This window comes from Alternaria burnsii, assembly GCF_013036055.1.
Source record: "Alternaria burnsii strain CBS107.38 chromosome Unknown 726, whole genome shotgun sequence".
NCBI lineage: Eukaryota > Fungi > Ascomycota > Dothideomycetes > Pleosporales > Pleosporaceae > Alternaria > Alternaria burnsii.
In genome coordinates, this window is record NW_024066126.1 from 263,481 (window position 1) to 282,176 (window position 18,696).

General features: G+C 53.4%; 9 protein-coding genes across 9 annotated transcripts; 7 read left to right on the forward strand and 2 right to left on the reverse strand.

The window, feature by feature from the left end:
* Positions 1-154: 154 nt before the first annotated feature.
* On the forward strand, positions 155-804 carry GT037_010248 (dna polymerase delta subunit 4; the record flags this gene model as incomplete). The annotated part of the gene is made up of 2 exons (XM_038935295.1): positions 155-565; positions 622-804. 2 exons carry the CDS (start codon positions 155-157, stop codon positions 802-804), a joined length of 594 nt encoding a protein of 197 aa, XP_038782091.1.
* Positions 805-2,231: 1,427 nt separating this feature from the next.
* Positions 2,232-4,391, forward strand: GT037_010249 (dual specificity protein phosphatase pps1; the record flags this gene model as incomplete). The annotated part of the gene is made up of 3 exons (XM_038935296.1): positions 2,232-3,984; positions 4,043-4,163; positions 4,211-4,391. 3 exons carry the CDS (start codon positions 2,232-2,234, stop codon positions 4,389-4,391), a joined length of 2,055 nt encoding a protein of 684 aa, XP_038782092.1.
* A 546-nt stretch (positions 4,392-4,937) lies between these two features.
* On the reverse strand, positions 4,938-5,507 carry GT037_010250 (uncharacterized protein; the record flags this gene model as incomplete). The annotated part of the gene is made up of 2 exons (XM_038935297.1): positions 4,938-5,127; positions 5,176-5,507. The coding sequence occupies 2 exons, from the start codon at positions 5,505-5,507 to the stop codon at positions 4,938-4,940; spliced, it is 522 nt and encodes a 173-aa protein (XP_038782093.1).
* A 401-nt stretch (positions 5,508-5,908) lies between these two features.
* Positions 5,909-7,434, forward strand: GT037_010251 (uncharacterized protein; the record flags this gene model as incomplete). Its single annotated transcript, XM_038935298.1, has 3 exons — positions 5,909-6,037; positions 6,226-6,531; positions 6,568-7,434. The coding sequence occupies 3 exons, from the start codon at positions 5,909-5,911 to the stop codon at positions 7,432-7,434; spliced, it is 1,302 nt and encodes a 433-aa protein (XP_038782094.1).
* Positions 7,435-8,124: 690 nt separating this feature from the next.
* On the forward strand, positions 8,125-9,186 carry GT037_010252 (3-hydroxyisobutyrate mitochondrial precursor; the record flags this gene model as incomplete). The annotated part of the gene is made up of 2 exons (XM_038935299.1): positions 8,125-8,271; positions 8,449-9,186. 2 exons carry the CDS (start codon positions 8,125-8,127, stop codon positions 9,184-9,186), a joined length of 885 nt encoding a protein of 294 aa, XP_038782095.1.
* A 1,004-nt stretch (positions 9,187-10,190) lies between these two features.
* Positions 10,191-11,042, forward strand: GT037_010253 (uncharacterized protein; the record flags this gene model as incomplete). The annotated part of the gene is made up of 3 exons (XM_038935300.1): positions 10,191-10,287; positions 10,335-10,776; positions 10,838-11,042. The coding sequence occupies 3 exons, from the start codon at positions 10,191-10,193 to the stop codon at positions 11,040-11,042; spliced, it is 744 nt and encodes a 247-aa protein (XP_038782096.1).
* A 645-nt stretch (positions 11,043-11,687) lies between these two features.
* GT037_010254 (uncharacterized protein) lies at positions 11,688-11,989 on the forward strand (the record flags this gene model as incomplete). Its single annotated transcript, XM_038935301.1, has 2 exons — positions 11,688-11,752; positions 11,902-11,989. The coding sequence occupies 2 exons, from the start codon at positions 11,688-11,690 to the stop codon at positions 11,987-11,989; spliced, it is 153 nt and encodes a 50-aa protein (XP_038782097.1).
* A 1,606-nt stretch (positions 11,990-13,595) lies between these two features.
* GT037_010255 (uncharacterized protein) lies at positions 13,596-13,934 on the reverse strand (the record flags this gene model as incomplete). The annotated part of the gene is made up of 1 exon (XM_038935302.1): positions 13,596-13,934. A coding segment is annotated over one exon (339 nt), but the record flags the coding sequence as incomplete, so codon positions are not given.
* A 296-nt stretch (positions 13,935-14,230) lies between these two features.
* GT037_010256 (plasma membrane calcium-transporting atpase 3) lies at positions 14,231-18,488 on the forward strand (the record flags this gene model as incomplete). The annotated part of the gene is made up of 2 exons (XM_038935303.1): positions 14,231-14,779; positions 14,829-18,488. The coding sequence occupies 2 exons, from the start codon at positions 14,231-14,233 to the stop codon at positions 18,486-18,488; spliced, it is 4,209 nt and encodes a 1,402-aa protein (XP_038782099.1).
* Between the last annotated feature and the right edge of the window lie 208 nt (positions 18,489-18,696).

Below are 18,696 nucleotides of genomic sequence, written 5' to 3' on the forward strand. Positions count from 1 at the left end.
CTCGCGTATCACTGCAGCAACCAATGAATGCGACCCTGATCAGCGCCAAGCAAATCGAATGAGGTCACTGAACCCAACCACCCCATCATCGCAAGCGACTATCACGACGTTGAGCAACCAGCAACTACCCATTATCGATCGCAAATCCTCCAAAATGGCTCCCAGACGCAAAGCATCCGCCCCCGCTGCCAAGTCGCAACAGTCGACTCTCGCATTCCATGGCACGACAAACAGGGTCACAAAGGCTGGCGTCAAATCGCAAGGCGCAAAGAAGAACATACTCGAGGCAAAGCTGAAAGACATCAAGCCAGAGGTTGCCAACATCTCAAATACCGAGCCGACAATAACGGAAGCGGCGATCATCGAGCAAACAGAACAGGAGGTCAAGGCGCAAGAGGTGGAGAGCACACCAGACGAGGACAGAGCACGGCGCATATCAGACGCAGCGATCAAGAAGTACTGGACCGCAAAGGAGAAGCAAAGGCTTGCACAGCGGGTGCACCAGGGAGGTCTGAGCCTGCACGACAAGATACTGAGGGAGTTTGACATGAGCGCGCATTATGGCGTAAGTTCCGAGTCCTCGACGTTGTAATCAAGCGCTAACAAGATATGCGCTTGTAGCCATGTACCGGAATCGCTCGGTTGAAGCGCTGGAAGCGAGCGCAACGGCTCGACCTCGACCCGCCGATCGAAGTACTGGCGGTGCTGCTGCGGGAACAAGATGCAAGCGACAAGGACAGGATAGCTGTTCAGCGCTCGATCGTCGATGAGATACTGAATTCTAGAGCCGAGCTTGATGTATGAGGATGGGTATTAGCGCGTTGGGCGCAAACTGCAGCAAGGACGCCGTAGGAGCGATGCGCTTCTCGACGACCTATGCTATGAATACGAGCTTCGATGCTGGCGTTATGGGAGGAGGTGGGCGGCATGGTTGAACAGGCGCACTGAGCGATTATGTGTAGCAAGCGGATGGTGGGCACGCGAGCATCGCAGTCTTGCAAACGAGCTACTAAATTGACGCAACCCAAGAATTCAATCTACAAATCCAATCCACACACACCATTAGTAACACTTTGATAGTGCGTGCGAGAGAACAATTTCTCCTCGTACGTCAGCATGCGTTGGGGCTTACACCTCACGACTTGGGTTTGCTCGGAACTACTGAACTAACAAAGACACCTAGTCCTGGTGTCGTTGCAGAGCGACATGGAGATGCGGGGTTGCGCAGTGGACTGCAGCAGGTCGTTTGACATGAATTAGGAGGCTCCAGAGCCAAAAGACGCGGGGTCGATCGACAAAGGCTCGATGAAGCTCCAGACTTGAGCTCGCGTGTTGGGTGGCAATTGCTGAGCTGCACGGCAGTGGGGCATGATGCTGGATCCGCATGCGAATGGCGCACTAACAGCCAGCCCGATTCCACGCAGCCGGCGTCGTCCTTGTTAGCGGGCACTTGCTCCCTATAGCTGCCAGTAGAGCATGCAGCGCGCACAGTGCGTCTGCCATATCTCCGCACGCATCCTTGCGAGGTCCGCGAGACCCACCCATTGGCATCCTTATCGCCCTTGCAACAACTGCGCCGTGATGCTGCCGAATCCCAGCGGCTGTCACGAAGCCGAAACTGCTATTTCGGCTGCCCGTCGTGCAGTGCTGTCTGCCCCAGCCAACCACAGCCGGCCATGGAGCAAGCGTTGCATGGTGGCTGCACCATGAAGCCGGGCTGGGTGAATTAAAACGGCGCCTTGTCGAGTGCTTGGGATGGTGAGATAGCGGGGAACCACTAGAGACGCCCATATCATTCCTGTGGCTACAACCTCCATCGCCCCTCCATGTTTCTTTCTTCCTGCTCGTTTAATCCAATTCATCCCATTCCCCTCCTCGCAGCATGACTACCGCCGCGCTTTAGATTCACTCTTCCGCAAAGGGCCGCGACTTCTCCACGGCTTCGTGCTTACCTCTCTGGCCCGGCTGTTGATCAACTCAACAACTAACGCGCCGTCTTACCCAAACTTTCAACACGTAGGTCCCACGCCCGAACCTTAAGGCGCACTTATCAATTGCCCGACAGACACTCCTGCCAGTCCTGCCGTACTGTGGTGATCTCCTGACCCCTCCGCTGCATCTCTTTGATTGGGAAGGGCCATTGCTACTACAGAGCCTGCCAATTGACTTCTCGCCCTCCTCCCACGTTACGCGCCTTCGCTCATCTCACCCCAGGCCTTGGACTTGTCAACATGGCCGCTGCTGTCGCCAGATATCCTTCTATGCTCGGTCGCTCTTCGACGCCTCCACCGCACCTGTCGCTCAACACCTCTTCTCGTGGTACGCCGACTGCTATTCCCAACAAGCACATCCCAGAATGCTCCCCTGGCGGACTGCCCGCAACTCCCCCAGCATCGCCGCCGCGGCAAGACAGCCTCATTGAGCAGTCGTCCATCACATACCCGCCAGATGCTTACTGCTCGCTGTACTCGGATGACCCGCCCGTGTATACCATCACGGCGGATCGCATGGCAGAGGCCTTGGAGCACACTGCAACCCAGCCGCTGCCGAACCCCGACCAGGTATTCCCATGGATGCACGGCCTCCATTCCGAGAACCAGATCCAGCTTGCCTTCTTCTCGTCTCGTCGCAGAAGCGGCCGAAAGGTTCCCAGGTGCATTCGCAGCATTACCGTTGTCAAGACTGGTGGAAACCTGTCGTCTTCCAAGCTAAAGGGCGCAGTTGCACCAGACGAACTACTGGAATCTGTGTCTTCCAACACACCCAGGTTCATGGAGTGTGACCCAAAGGATGGCTTTTCTGTGCGCAACTTCCAAATCCAGGCTTGTAAACTGGCCATGGTTTCAGACATTATTGTTTACGGCGATCACAAAACCAATCCGCAAGACACCGTTGCGCTCGCTCAGAAGATTTCCCAGGCTCAGAGGCAGTACGAAGCGAGAAATGGATTTCCGCATTGCTTGTTCAACACGTTCATGCTATCAGATCCTTTCGCGTCTATGCAAGAGAAATACCCAAAGCTTGTTGCTATCAACTCCGCAGGTGACATGACGGGAGAGGTTGCTGATTTCTTCTACTGGGAGCGATATGAGATGAGTGCAATGTCAAAAGCAACCGAGATCAGCAACAACGTGTTCCTGGGGCCTACGCCTGACCAGGCACTGCATCCAGACTGTGCGGGCGAAGACGCTTATGACATGCTCATCGAAGCGACCGATCTTGCACATGTACCTGAATCACGCTCACTACGGGCTCTGCGAATGGGCCTTGAGCGGGTCCACCGCAAATCTACCCTGCACATGGAGTTCCCGTCGTCAGGAAGCATCATGCCTCCTACGTGGGCGCACGGTGAAGTCGATGGTCTTATGGATATGTGCAAGTGGATGTACGAGCTCGCGAACCCGCAAGAGGTTCGGCGGTCGAAGCGCAGACGAGAAGAAGAAGACGAGGCTATAGAGATGGACGACATTGCGGCGCCGCGCAAGTTCCTGATACACTGCACAGACGGCTATACCGAGACGACTCTTCTTGCTTTGGCCTACTTTATGTATGCCGAAGGCCTGCCTGTGCATGACGCTTGGATTCAGATGCATCGCGATAAAGGCCGCAACTTCTTTGCATACCCCTCGGACGTTGCGCTCTTGACGGCGATACAGCCCCGGATCCTCCAGGAGTCTCCTCGCTTCAACCAGAGCATTCTGAACATACCAGAACCACGCTGGCTGTCGAAGCTTGATGGAAGCCTACCCAGCCGGATCTTGCCATACATGTACCTTGGCAACCTTGGACATGCCAACAATCCGGAGCTCCTCCGCGCTATCGGCATCACACGCATCCTGAGCGTTGGAGAAGCGCTTTCCTGGCCAGAGGACGTCACGGAAAAGCTCAATTGGCCTGCAGAGAACTTTTTGATGATCGACCGAGTCCAGGACAATGGTGTAGACCCTCTCTGGGGCGAGTTTGAGCGCTGTCTCAAGTTCATTGGTATGTTGCAGCTCATGTTGGCCGCTCATGTTGAGGGTTTTCAACTGACATCTTGTAGAAGCAGGAAAGCAAGAGGGAGGCGCGACGTTGGTACATTGCCGAGTGGGCGTGTCACGCTCTGCGACCATCTGCATTGCAGAAGTCATGAATGAGCTGGGCTTGTCTTTTCCCCGTGCCTAGTAAGCATTCTGCGAGCTCTATTCCGACCATAGCTGACGTCCCTTAGCTGCTTTGTCCGTGCGCGACGACTTAATGTTATAATCCAACCTCACCTTCGATTCACCTACGAACTACTCAAGTGGGAAGAGTACCAGCGCCAACGACGCAACGAGCCTCTTCGCCGCGACCTGGAGTGGGCAACCGTAGCGCGTGAGATTGCTCTTATGAACAAGCCCTACTCCAGATAACGACTTGACGACCTGCTCGAATGACTTACGACGACACGACTCGTACTTGTACGACTACCCCGACTACCCTGCCTTTAGCCAGGCTTGTCCTTATCTTTGTGTGCGATATACTGGTGTTTGCGGCCGCTTTCTGTTCCCTCCTACTCTCTTTTAATACTTGCGTGATTTTACGCGGGCTGCGCTTGACTGTATCTGCTGTCTGCTTTCTGAATTCTCATATCTGGGCTACGGGCTCGATGTCGATGAGTATGGGGTCAAAGGCCAAGGCATCTCTCATGATTCATCTTCTCGATTCATGTATTACTGTCTCGGTTCACTGCACTGCGGAAGGATCACGGCGTACTGAGTCAAGGTACTTACGGCGTATACGTTTAGTTCAAGAATGGTTTCGTCAACACATCCAACCGTAATTCTTCAAGGTTGCATTGTGATGTATTGTCTACGTGGCTATTGTCTGCACGGATCACTTGCTAACTAATCTCCAGCAATCTATGTTGCCCTGTTGTGAGTTTGCTGCCCTTTGATGAGAAGTCATACTCGGTACGATCACGGTGAAGCCTGACGAAGCTGTTGAATGAGGACACCCTGCTTCGTAGCCACGTCCTTCGACTTGGCGATGATGCGCTCCATGGTGCCGATCACGTCGTCTGTATCCTGTGCAAACCTACACGCATGCTCTAGCTGATCGTACTGTGCTTCTGCTTGCTTCTTGTATGTATCAAGCTCTTGGGTATACCTGTGGCGCCTTTAGTAAAATGGGACATTGGTTCTCGCGGTTACTCACTTCTTCATTTCTTCAAGCTCTGCTGCGGGACTGCGCACAAGTTGTTCTTTCTGCTCATCTAGTGCTGTCTCCAAGTCTCTAGCATGCTTGGCTTTCGCTTCACTGAACTTCTGGAAGAGCTTGGCTGCTGCTAAGAGACGAGCGCTGGACTTTTTCATCTCGAGATGTCCAGCGGCGGTATCGCGTTTAGCAGCGATCTGGCTATCCCGCGTCTGCTCGAGCGCCCGCTCAGTGTCTGTGGGTTCATAGCGAAGGGCGCGAGTTGCAAGTTCTTGCCTGACCGGATCGCTGCTATGTTTGAAGTTCGCGAACAAGTGCACGCGGTCCGCCATCGTGGTTGACGTAGCCAGTGGCAGTAGATCGAGGTGGAGGAGTACAAGATATGGGCTGAGGGGATATAGCTGAGTGTGAAGAAAGGAATCCGACAAAACACACAAACGAACTAGCGGACAGAGCCACGGGGCTCTAGAGTTTTCTGGCTTGGTCTTAGATAGTGAATGCAAACACTCGTGGCGGTCAAGCGAGCGGCTCTACACATTCAGGCAGACGCGCGAATATTCCCAAGTCAACAATTTCATGCAAGTCTCCGTCTTCACTTACCAATACATTACGTTGCTCTCACATTGTGGTAATCTCTCATCGATTTTCTCATCGACCCGGCTTTCTCTCAGATATCAAAGTACGTGTATCGCCAGACGATTTAGCGCAAACCCTGACTTGTAGGCCACACAACATGGATGACAGTAGGTTTCGCCAGCAAGCTCCGCCCTCGGGTGAGCATGCTCCTCCCCCTCAGCCGGTTCTGACCACTGCCGGATTCCATGTGCCAATAGATGCGGGAGATGAGAAGGAGCAGGATCAGGTAAGCCCCCCATTCTGAAGTGCCGTGAGACATACGAAGGAACTTATTTCCCTAACTTTTGCTTTCGAACACGAGCCGTGAAAGTATTCGCTACCTGTTCTATCCATGCAGACCTCAGTCGGACTACAACGTATCCTTCGCAGTGGCCGTTCGTCTTCTTCTTCCACTGACATTGCATACCATGCTAGGTTGATCACTCTCGGTACAGTCGGTCGGCGCTGAAGCTTGATGAGGATGGCTGGCTGCCCCTGGTCCAAGCTGCATACGAGGACGAGAAGCGCACCAAAAACACATTCATCAAAGATTGTGATATCGACATTTGGACATATTTCGCGGACGAAGCATTGTCTACAGTAGAGCCGGCTATCCTCAAGGCCATCTGCTACGGGGACTTGAACGCCACTTGCAAAGGCGATGTTGGTCTGAGCAAGATTGTCCAATCGTACGAGGACCGTAGCGACACTCAGGCGACCGTCTACTTACATCAGATGACGGTGGGTACCAACGAAGAGGCACTTAGCATTGGCTAGGCAAAGGATCTTGCTCTGGTTGCTCTGCAGTACGCGAACGCGCTTGACACATCGTATACTAGCTATCAGGCGTATTTGATCGATCATCAAGCAGATCAGAACTGGCTTCTTGCGGACACCGACAGCGGACGGCGCCATTTCATCGAGGGTAGCAAGGGAAACGTCGACAATGGAAAGAAGCGGGTGCTACTGGGCTTCTCGCGCGCGCTGACTCGTCTTGCCGATGAAGCGACAAAGGAGAACAAGACACACATCCCCTTCCTTCAGTATGTCGGCTACGCGATCAAAGGAACTCAGCGCAAGAAGCAACACGACTTACTGACCAGCACGAGCTGGCTGTTCCTGTTTACTAAGTACATTTGCGCGACCTGGAAGAACTTTCCTCCAATCAACATGCACAACTTCACTGTATGTCTCATCACCGAGGAGGTTGTTGGCCCCGTTGCTGAAATGCTTCTCACTCGCCTTGCCCGCGCATACTACTTCGCCGGCGGCTTCAGCATCGGTCAGGCTGGTGCCAGTATGTCAAGCCTAAGGTTGGCCAAGCTCTCACAAGTCGACCGGGAAAAGGTCTGGGAAGAAAATGCTCAGTACGCCAAATCCATGACCAATTACACTCAGATCCAGGCAAAAGAGTTGGCTTCCCGCAAGAATCTGCAGAAGACCGATTACGAGAAGATAATGCGTCAGAGGGATGATGAGATAGCGCAGCACAAGCAAAAGATTGCTGCTATGTGTGACCATTTGGCCGAGTACCGGGCGCAGATCGACGTGGCACTGTGGGAGAAGGAGTTTCCAGAGGAGTTGCAAGAGTTCCGAGACTTTGAGAAGTTCGTGGAGGAGGAAACCAACAAGTTCCAGGACTAAGCCGGTAAGCAAGGAGACAACCAGGCATATACGTGTGCACTGAATGAGCGCGAGGTCCTCCAGGCGACCTATTGTCGGCGGTAAGCTTTGACATGTCTTCCTTGTTGCTACTGCGGCACCCACTATCTTGCTCCAACTCCTATATAATTGGCAGTCTGCCAGAATGCACAAATTTCACAAATAACACATGTAGTATCACATCCCAACAGCTTCGAGTTAGCGTGCTTCGGCCGGATTTACTTTTCCGCCAGCGTGTAATTTTCTGTCCCACCCATCTTTACTTTCAAACCTCACGGAAGTCCAGCTCCAGCACTGGAGCCGGGTCACACTATTCACAATGCCCACCCAGCAGCAGCTAACCCGACGCAGCGGTGCTGTTTCCACAGCTGCACCGATGGACCGCGACCTCGGTTGAACGCAGTCCATGGGTGCGGAGACCGCTTCCAACCGCTCTCCGCAATACGTCGCCAACCCCAACCAACAGCTCACCCTCCTCCTCATATCACGATGCGGACAGTCTCGGCGCTAGCTTCGCCTCTGCGAAGATCAGTACCTATAGCCCGCCAGACACGGTGTTTCTCAAGCTGCCACAGTCTGCAAGCGACATGGGGATTCATAGGACTGGGACGCATGGGTTAGTACCACGGCGCTCACATGACTACCCAGCCTAACAGCCAGATAGGATACCCCATGGCGAAAAACCTCAGAGCAAAGATACCCGCCGAAGACACGCTCTTCGTGCACGATGTAAACACCGCAGCCACGAAGCAGTTCCTCGACGAGCACCCACAAGGCGTGCGCGTGGCTGAAAACGTTCGAGAGGTCGCCGAGAAAGCCGTACGTACATCTCATTTCCTCCCACCGCTTTATGATGAATTAATTGTTCTATCAATGATCTAAGTTGGGGGTCTTCGACCCTTATTCTGATTACACAAATATTATAGCCAATCCTCTGATGCTCTCCACTCATACATGCTGTCATTCTGTTTCGAATGCTCGTACTGACAGCCTCAGGAAACCATTGTCACTTCGCTGCCGGAGCCAAAGCATGTAAAGGCAGTCTTTAAGGAGATGCTGGAGCCGGCAACTCTTCTGTCAGACAGCTCCATCAACAAAGAGCGGTTCTTCATCGACTGCTCGACCATCGACCCCATGACCTCGAGTGAGGTGGCGGAAGCTGCCCATTCTACTGGTCAGGGCAAGTTCATCGATGCGCCCATGTCTGGGGGTGTCGTTGGGGCGCAGGCTGGCACGCTCACCTTCATGATCGGTGCGCCGCCAGAGGCCGTCGAAGGAGCCACCAAAGTACTGTCAATGATGGGCCGAAGAGTAGTACACCTCGGTGGGCCTGGTGCAGGTCTTAAGGGGAAACTTGCCAACAACTACCTTCTCGCGCTCAACAACATTGCAACTGCAGAGGCCATGAGCATGGGTGTGAAGTGGGGTCTAGATCCAAAGGCGCTGGCTGGTATGATCAACACGGCTACCGGTAAATGCTGGCCTAGTGAGGTTAACAACCCCGTTCCCGGAGTCATCGAGGGTTCGCCTGCAAGCAGAGGCTATGAAGGGGGATTTGGCATCGGTCTGGCTAGCAAAGATCTCAAGCTTGCGCTCAAGGCTGCCGACGAGGCGGGTGTCAAGCTCGCTTTAGGGGAGCCCGCGAGAGCGCTTTACGATGCGTGCGAAAAGGCCGAGAACTGCAAAGGCAAAGACTTTTCAGTCGTCTACCGGTATCTTGGAGGCAAGGAGTAGCTAGAATGAATGACAGGGACGCGGTCTTCGCATCTCCGCCGCCAAACAACTCATGTCCGGCTTGGCTGGACTGCATGACTACTGCTTTTTGTGAATAATGCGATCGTGTGGATACGTTCCTGGCTCCACGCCTCCACATACCGAGGCCCGGAGATCTCCCATCTGGGACGACGACCTGTAGTTCTGGAGAAAGCATCTACCTAGGTACCCTACTGCGGACTCTATGTCCACCGCTTCGAGGTTATAATGCGCTCTTCTACTTGATCCATGTCAACGCACGCTCATCGTCCGACCACCAACTGTCCATCCTCCCGAGGTCATCAACGCACCATACTCCTTCAGGATATGCGTTCATCCAGTACCAAAAGATACCCTGCCGTTTACCCGCTTCTGCCTTGTCAAGTCTAAGCGCCGCGCATGGTAAGGCACTTCAGGTTTCCAAACGATCATGAGGCAACTCGGCACTCCTCGCCCCACTCATCTTCAAACGGCATACTACGCCACTACCCATGCATATCTGCCGTACTGGCTCTTGGCAAACAAGGCTGTCAAACATCGTTTAGGCGACGTGCAACAATGCGACAGCTTGGCCGCTGTGGTCTTACAGCTTAGGTATCCACACCGCCGTGCGCTATAGGTTGCTTTGTGGCAGCCCTACAGAACCTCAGGCCATTTTCGATGTTTGAGGTATTATCGCAGGAGGTGAGATACGTAGGCAAGATTCAGGGTGGATAGAGGAGGATGAGAGTTGATTCAAGCGCGCGGACGAAGCGTAGCGTAGAGACAAGCGTACCTAGGTATATGAGGCTAGGTACTCGTATGTCTTTTCCTGCGCTATTCAAGCTTCCTACCCTTCGTTTCTTCGCTTCGCTCTTTAACTACGATAACCGTAGAACGGTCATTACATAATATTTACTTTCGATTCTTCCGTCTACCGTTGAACGGTAGTCAGCCCTTTGTCGCCTTCGATACCTTTTGTAAATTGAGCTATTTGCTATTACACAATGAAGTCTACCATCTTCTTTCTCGCCCTTGTTGCCACGGCAAGTGCACTTCCAGGTCCGGCATTCAGGACCGTCAACAGACTGCCTAGCGTCAAGTGTATGTCATCTTCCTTCTCTTCGCTTGGACTATACTGACCTAACAAGCCAATCCTCTTCGTCGTGCCAACCAAATCATTCCCGTAATCGTCGGTGGCCCGCAAGATACCTTCATCCCCAACACCGTGACTGCAGCCGTCGGCGATATCATCCAGTTTCAGTTTTCCAATGGTAACCACACCGTCACGCAGTCGACCGCCGACACAGCATGCACGCCCATGGAAGGCGGTATCCACAGCGGTCACATTCCCTTCCAGGACGGCCAGACAGATGTTGGAACCTTCAACATGCCCGTTACCAGTGCCGATCCCATGTTTCTGTACTGTGCTACCGGACCGCATTGCCAGGAGGGCCAGGTCATGATGGTCAACCCTGCGAATGCGCAGCAATTGGCCGACTATGTTAAATTGAGCCAGCAGAGTGAATCGAGCACTGACGGCACTGATGTTGTGGGTGGAACTGCCGGAAAGCTGGCTTTGGATACTGCTGCGTGAGTTTTCTCGCCGGAATATGATGTGGTCTCGATGAACTAGACACTGACTGTACCATAGATTCGTACCTGCACCTCCCGAGGACCCAGCTGCGGCACCTCCTGCTGCCGAAGCTCCTCCTGCCGAGACGCCTGCTGCCGAAGCACCAGCAGAGACGCCACCTGCCGAGACGCCACCTGCTGAGACACCAGCGGCAGAAGACCCGGCTGCAGCTCCTGTTGAGACTACTGCTGCTCCTGCTGAGACCACCGCTACCATGGCTTGAGGAGCACGTACTCAAAGCAAACGGGGGGACATTGAAGAGGGTGGGTTTATGGTTTTAGAGACAAATGAAGTATTCGAATATAAGAGCGAAATGACTGTGCTCTTCTATGACGCGACCCATATTTCCACTGAAAGACCTGGTGAGTAAATGTGATGCGTGATGCAAGTGTAAGTCTGATGGGGTGGCGCAGATTCATGGACATCGCTGTCTCTTTATCAAACAGTACACGAATACTTGAACGACAACATGCACCATGACACATCAGAAGCATGAAAGGAAAGAGCAATGTCTGAACCACGGGATTTGAGGTTAGGAAAATGAGTCAAAAACTTTCTTCTTCGGTAGTCTTAATATTTACTGACAAAGTCTCTGTATATGCTAGCACAGTCCTCTAGATTACTGTATTGTGATATAATTCATACATCGTGTCTGCTGTATCTTGAAATCACGGGGATATTCGCGTCACGTATTTACATCCTCAGCCTGACGTCAAGATAGCACAAGGTATGTCCGCATTTCGCCAGTCTGCTTACATACATCTTGAAAACTCACCAGAAAGATCAAGACATCACTCGGTCGTCACGTCCCAGTCTTGTCTAGACAAACACACGTCTGAATCAGAGTAAAATTCGTTCTGTCGCAAACATGAGGCCACAGTTCCCTTACGACCGCTCACTTGCACAGCCTCCTAGTCGTTACGGGTACATGCGGTAGGCTCCGGGTAAGTGTAATGTTGAGAAAATTCGTGGTGGCGATCAATCTCTAGATTACGCCTTCTCTTTCTAAAGTGTGGAATCCGAAGGCGACACAAGAGGCTGTGTACTCTAGCTCAGACGCAGGGCTAACTAGTCTGGGCTAGGCTTCATGATGAATGGTTCGCACAGGAACGACGGACTCCGGAACATCTACGCGAGACCAACAGTCTTGACGTTGCTTGGTTCTTCTGAGGACTTATGCACACCCTCGACCGCTGTCTCGCTGCTCTTTCTTGCGTAGATGCTGTGTAGAAAGTAACAAAACATCATATGCGCTCCTTTACTGTCTGGAGCAAACCAAGAGATCAACCAAGGTAGCACCCATGCAAACGTGTACAGATTCTACCAATAAATAGTAACTCAACCGATGCATACAATTAGCAAATATACCATGGCCCTTAAACATCGGCGAGCATCGCAAGGGCGCTCCTCGGTCTAAAAAGGAAGATGAGCGCCTTGACCTGTCCTCTCTCAAAGCTCTCCAAAATCATGCATGTCATCTCATGACAAAATAGGGTTGTGCATGCTCTCCCCAACTATGCGAAGCTATTCCGAGGCCTTTCGGACAGCAACCTTGCTGACGTGCAGTGATGGCTCAGCAGACGGTCATCAGGCGTCTACTAAGCGCTGCTGTCTCGACGGGCGAATCAACGAGCAAGCAAAACCAAACGCTTTCCTTAAATATCACCTTTTCTCTACTCATGCCATGACGTAAACAGAGCAACGGAGACACGTCCAAGTAAAGTACGCAGCGCGGCTGGTCTATTGGTCCACCAACGTAAAATGCCGCAGATGCTTGAGGGTGAGTTGCTTTCGGAACAAGTTGGACACCACAACCTTTTCGGACCGACAGCACACGCTGTGCGTCGTGGGGTAGGCTGCCAAGGTCGCAGAAGCGGTCATCTAAAGCATGTCAAGATCTTGTATGCAGCAAGCCTCTTACTACTGTAGCTCAAAGTCAGAAGCTTATGTGGAGGTGAAGCGATTGCTCATCTCATGGCGATGCAAATACATATGCTCGAATGTGCTACTGCATGACGCTCTGGCGCACACGGTTCAAGGGTACCAGGTCCATGGAACGCTGAACTCGGGGGATTGTAACGGTCAACGCGCCTGGTGATCCAAGTTGACGATAAGAGTAATCACAGCGCCAATGACGCAAACAAACTTATCAAGACTGGGCGGGTGATGGGCACGGAACAGCCAAGCTTCTGGAGCTCTTGGCCGCTCGGAAATTGACGCATCCCTTTATCCATACCTGTCTTGGATCTTCAGGTACGAGGGCGGCGAGATGGACGAGAGCCAACAAAGCCGATGGCAGGTGGAGCTGGCGATGGGTCGAGGCTGAGCAGGCGGTAAAATAATTTCACATGGCCACCACTGGAAAAATAAAGCGTCTTGTTGATGCGCCATTGCGATTAGTCGGATGGACGGCCAAGAAGACAGGAGTAGCTATAGGCGAAAGCGCGCTTCCTAGCATTTGCGTCGATGAATCACTTGTGATATAGCGCTCAGACACGGTGCGGTAGGCGTGCCTTGGCCGTGACCTACTGGCCATACGGAAGGCAGCCCGTTTGTTGACGATGTCGTGCCAGGCTGTTGCTGTGCGAATGGCCACATGGCGCATCACCGCTCGAGACAGCATGCAGGAGATGCAGACTGGACTTGGCCAGGACAGTTGTTAACCGGTTAATCGTGGGGTGAAACGGAGGCTGGCACTCGAGGGGTTAGGTTAGAGGCCGTCCCGCTTGAGTCCCGCACCCATGCTGCTTGCGAAATAGCGCTCGACGCAAACGGCTTAGCGCTCGAGGTTGGCATCGGGGCAGTGCAAGTCTTGGGTATTTCGCAAAGGCACAACAAGGTCCATGGCCTTGGCTGGGGGTCTTGTTTGCCTTGTGCTCTCTGGAAAGCCAGCATCTGAGATTGCCAGCCATTTCCCTTGAGCAAACAGCGTGATTGTCGCGTCGTCTCGCCACCTGATAGTCTCTCGAGCACCCAGGGACACGAGCTCTGCCATAGCCACACTCGACCGCGAACGAGTATGCGCAGCCAGAACACTGCCACTCTCTAGTCCATAGCACCAGCTCTTTGAACCATTCCTTCGCTCAATCGCCCTTGCCGCAGACGCAGCGTGCCCAGGTAAGCCCACCGTCGCTCTTGCCGGCTGCGACCACAACACAGGTGCTAAGACGATGTAGGTACCAGACTCCCAGGGACTCGCCTCCGCTCTTTACAACGCGACGACCCGCCTCTACCACCACAGACGCTCTATAACCTGCATGTACTCTCTGCATGAGGTCTTGTTCATAATCTAGCACACTTACCGGAAGTGCACACCTGACATTGCTACGCTTACGGCTACCACCCGCCTGCCTGCTGCACAGCCCACCCTCAGCCTTCCACCGCTGCCTGGAAGGGCGCCAGTTCACCGCAATGGCGAACACGGATGCGAGCAATGCTTCATCAAGGCCACGGGCACCGACCATCACCATCGACACATCTGCCACCAACGACCCTACCATGGGCGACTCGGTCCCCCTAGGAGCCATTCAAGATAACAACAGACCTGCAACATACTCTAATACCGACAATGTCTCGCCCACACACTCGAGGCAGCAGTCGCAAGAACTGCGTAATGCGCACTCGTTCGATAGCAAGGAGAGCAGACCCACGAGCCCGCATAACATCAGCTCACCGGTCACGGCGTGGAACAGCAACGCCGGTTTGCTCAACGTTCCTGGGGCCCGGTCCCGAGGCAACTCGGTTGATTCGGCGACCGACAATGGTGAATCCAATAGCTCGGGCACATATGTGCCATCATCACAGGGCGATACGCTGAAGGGAGACTTGGGACCGACTGAAATTATGAATGACAAAGATGCTTTGAAACCCGATCCGGGCACTGAGGCTGACTTTGAGGTCGAGAACAACAAGTTCGCCTTTTCGCCTGGACAGCTGGCGAAGCTCTACAACCCCAAGAGTGTAAGAACCACGCCCGGACCGCATTCGTGCATATCCTAACAATATCTAGTTATCCGCTTTCCATGCTCTCGGTGGCCTTGATGGCATAGAAAAAGGTCTCAGGTCCGACCGCCGAGCCGGTTTGAGCATCGACGAGCAGCAACTGGACGGTGTCGTGACGTTCGACGAGGCTACTACTCCGAGCAGGACAGAGTCTCCGCAAAAGTCGTCTCCAAATGGAGTCGCACACACCGACAGCGCCCCCGCCGGCTCCAAGGAGAACGCCTTTGCTGACAGGAAGCGCGTTTTTAGCGACAACCGTCTTCCAGTGAGGAAACCGAAGAACATCTTCCAGCTAGCCTGGATGGCCTACAACGACAAGGTTCTGATCTTGCTTACGTGTGCTGCTGTCATTTCGCTGGCCCTAGGACTGTACCAAACTTTTGGCGTAGAGCACGAGCCAGGCGAGCCTGCGGTCGAGTGGATCGAAGGTGTTGCCATTATTGTCGCCATTGTCATTGTGGTTGTTGTGGGTGCGGCGAACGACTGGCAAAAGGAACGGCAATTCGTCAAGCTCAACAAAAAGAAGGAAGACAGGACTATCAAGGTGGTTCGCTCAGGCACGACTCGCGAAATCTCCGTCTACGACATCTTTGTTGGAGACGTTGTCAATCTGGAACCGGGTGACATGATCCCTGTGGATGGTATTCTCATCCAAGGCCACGGCATCAAGTGCGACGAGTCTTCGGCTACTGGAGAGTCTGACCTGCTCAAGAAAATGTCTGGCGAGGAGGCCTTCAAGGCCATCGAGAGGCACGACAATCTCAAGAAGGTCGACCCGTTCATTCTGTCTGGCGCCAAGGTCTCGGAAGGTGTTGGTTCTTTCATGGTTACCGCTACTGGTGTCCATTCCAGCTACGGAAAGACGATGATGTCTCTGCGCGAAGACAGCGAAGTCACTCCGCTCCAGAACAAGCTGAACGTTCTTGCGACGTACATCGCCAAGCTCGGTGGAGCAGCTGCCCTGTTGCTCTTTGTTGTGCTCTTCATCGAGTTCCTCGTCCGTCTGAAAGGCAGCCCCGATAGCCCTGCCGAAAAGGGTCAGAACTTCCTCAACATTCTCATTGTCGCCATCACCGTCATTGTCGTTGCTGTGCCCGAGGGTCTGCCGCTAGCCGTTACTCTTGCATTGGCGTTTGCCACGACACGCATGTTGAAAGACAACAACCTGGTCCGTCTTCTCCGATCTTGCGAAACCATGGGAAATGCAACAACCATTTGCTCCGACAAGACAGGTACATTGACACAGAACAAAATGACGGTTGTCGCTGGCTCTCTAGGCACTGCTCTTCGCTTTGGGGACCACAAGCTCAAAGCGGCAGCACCACCACTTGATGATGGCAGCAAGGGCAAAGATGTGGCAGAGTCGCCTGTAGAGAACCCGAATGATGTTTCGGCACCCGAATTTGTTGCGACATTGAACCGCGATGTCAAGGACGTTCTACTGCAATCAATCATCCAGAACACGACCGCTTTCGAGGGTGAGGCTGGAGGCCCTGATCCCTTCATCGGCTCCAAGACTGAAACCGCGTTGCTCGGATTCGCACGCGACTTCCTCGGCATGGGCAATGTCGCCCAGGAGCGGTCCAACGCCAACATTGTCCAGGTTATTCCTTTCGACTCGGCCATCAAGTGCTCCGGAGCTGTTGCAAAACTCAACGATGGTCGCTACCGCATGTATGTCAAGGGCGCTTCCGAGATCTTGCTTGGAATGTGCGATAAGATCGTCACAGACGCCAACAAGGAGCTCGTCGAAACATCCATGACGGGCGACAACCGTGAGACGCTCGAGCAAGTCATCACTACCTACGCGTCTCGGTCTCTGCGAACCATTGGCCTGATCTACCGTGATTTCGAGAGCTGGCCACCTGCTGAGTCTTCGAAGAACGAGGATGACCCGAGCCAAGCTGTCTTCAAGGACGTGTCCAAGAAAATGACTTTCCTGGCCGTTGTCGGTATCCAAGATCCTCTGCGAGAGAGTGTCCGTGAAGCCGTCAAAGACTGTCAGCACGCCGGCGTCTACGTCCGCATGGTCACTGGTGACAACGTCCTTACCGCCAAAGCCATCGCCGAAGACTGTGGAATCCTTGTACCTGGAGGTGTCGTCATGGAGGGCCCTACCTTCCGCAAGCTCTCAAAGCGAGACATGGACGCTGTCATCCCCAAGCTGTGTGTTCTCGCTCGCTCTAGTCCGGAAGACAAGCGCAGGCTTGTCAAGCGCCTCAAAGAGCTTGGCGAAACTGTTGCAGTCACTGGTGACGGAACCAACGATGCGCCAGCGCTAAAGACAGCCGACGTCGGTTTCTCCATGGGTATTGCTGGTACAGAAGTCGCAAAGGAGGCATCCGCCATTATTCTCATGGACGACAACTTCGCTTCCATCGTCAAGGCACTACTCTGGGGACGTGCCGTCAACGACGCTGTCAAGAAGTTCCTGCAGTTCCAGATTACTGTCAACATCACCGCCGTCCTGCTTACCTTTGTCTCTGCCGTATCTAGCGACGACCAAACTTCTGTGCTGACTGCCGTTCAACTGCTCTGGGTCAACCTCATCATGGATACCTTCGCCGCATTGGCCCTCGCAACCGATCCCCCAACACGCAGCCTTCTTGACCGGAAGCCTGACCCGAAGTCTGCTCCTCTCATCACACTGAGGATGTGGAAGATGATCATCGGTCAAGCAATTTACCAGCTGGTCGTTACCTTTATCCTCTACTTTGCCGGCGAGTCTATTCTCAGCTACCACAGCGACCACGAGAGGGAGCAACTGCCAGCCTTGGTCTTCAACACCTTCGTCTGGATGCAAATCTTCAACGCACTGAACAACCGCAGGCTCGATAACCGTTTCAATGTTTTCGAGGGCATCACCCACAACTGGTTCTTCATCATCATCCTGGCTATCATGATTGGTGGTCAGACAATGATCATCTTCGTTGGTGGCGTTGCCTTCAAGGTGACCAGACTCAACGGTGCTCAGTGGGGTTACTCGATAGTCCTGGGTTTCCTCTCTCTGCCCGTCGGTGTCATTGTTCGCTTGATTCCTGATGAGCTCGTCCGGAAATGTGTCCCCGACTTCTTCAGGCGTAAGCAAACTCCCGAGCTTACCATCTCCGATGACGAGTATCAATGGAACCAGGGACTGTTGGAGATCCGCGACGAGCTTGCTTTCCTGCGCAAAGTACGTGGTGGGCGTCTCAGTGCCATGAAGTTCAAGGTGCAACATCCCAAGGAGATCTTCACAAAGTCTCGCTCCAGCCACTCTCTGCCTGGCACTCCAAACAATGGCCCACAGGACGACGGTTCTCAAGCGCCCCCCACACCCAATAGCCGCCGTCGTACTAGGTCCCGTTCAAACTCTGCATTCGGTCCGGCCACTGTTATGGCTGGGATCGTCGCTGGCAGTGTCGCTGGTTGGTCGCCAATCGACCGCGGTCATGGCGACAATGACTCCATCAAGTTCAGCCGCGACGCGACAAAGCAAGACCTCGAGGCACAGGACGGCATCGAAGTGCATCCAGACACCAAGTCGACTGATCCTATTCTAGCGCCCGACTCAAGCGAGTACCACGGCCCTCCTAGCCAGAACATGGACACCACACCAGAGTTTGTCGTAGGACCATTCTCAGGCCATTCTGGAGACCACTCCAAATCGACAGGACCTGGAACATAAGGTCCTCTTTCCTTTGACCTAGATTCTTACACATTTTTACGCGCCTTTCCTAGTGTTTATAACTGTAATGCATGTTCTGCGGCGTTAGGAGTTGGTGTCTCGAGGAGCTACATTGTACATACCCCTTGCTCTCGATTGATACTCCTTACGTTGGGCGGCAACTGCCTCGCTCGTTGTATTACTGAGACCCCTTTTCTATTACTGCATT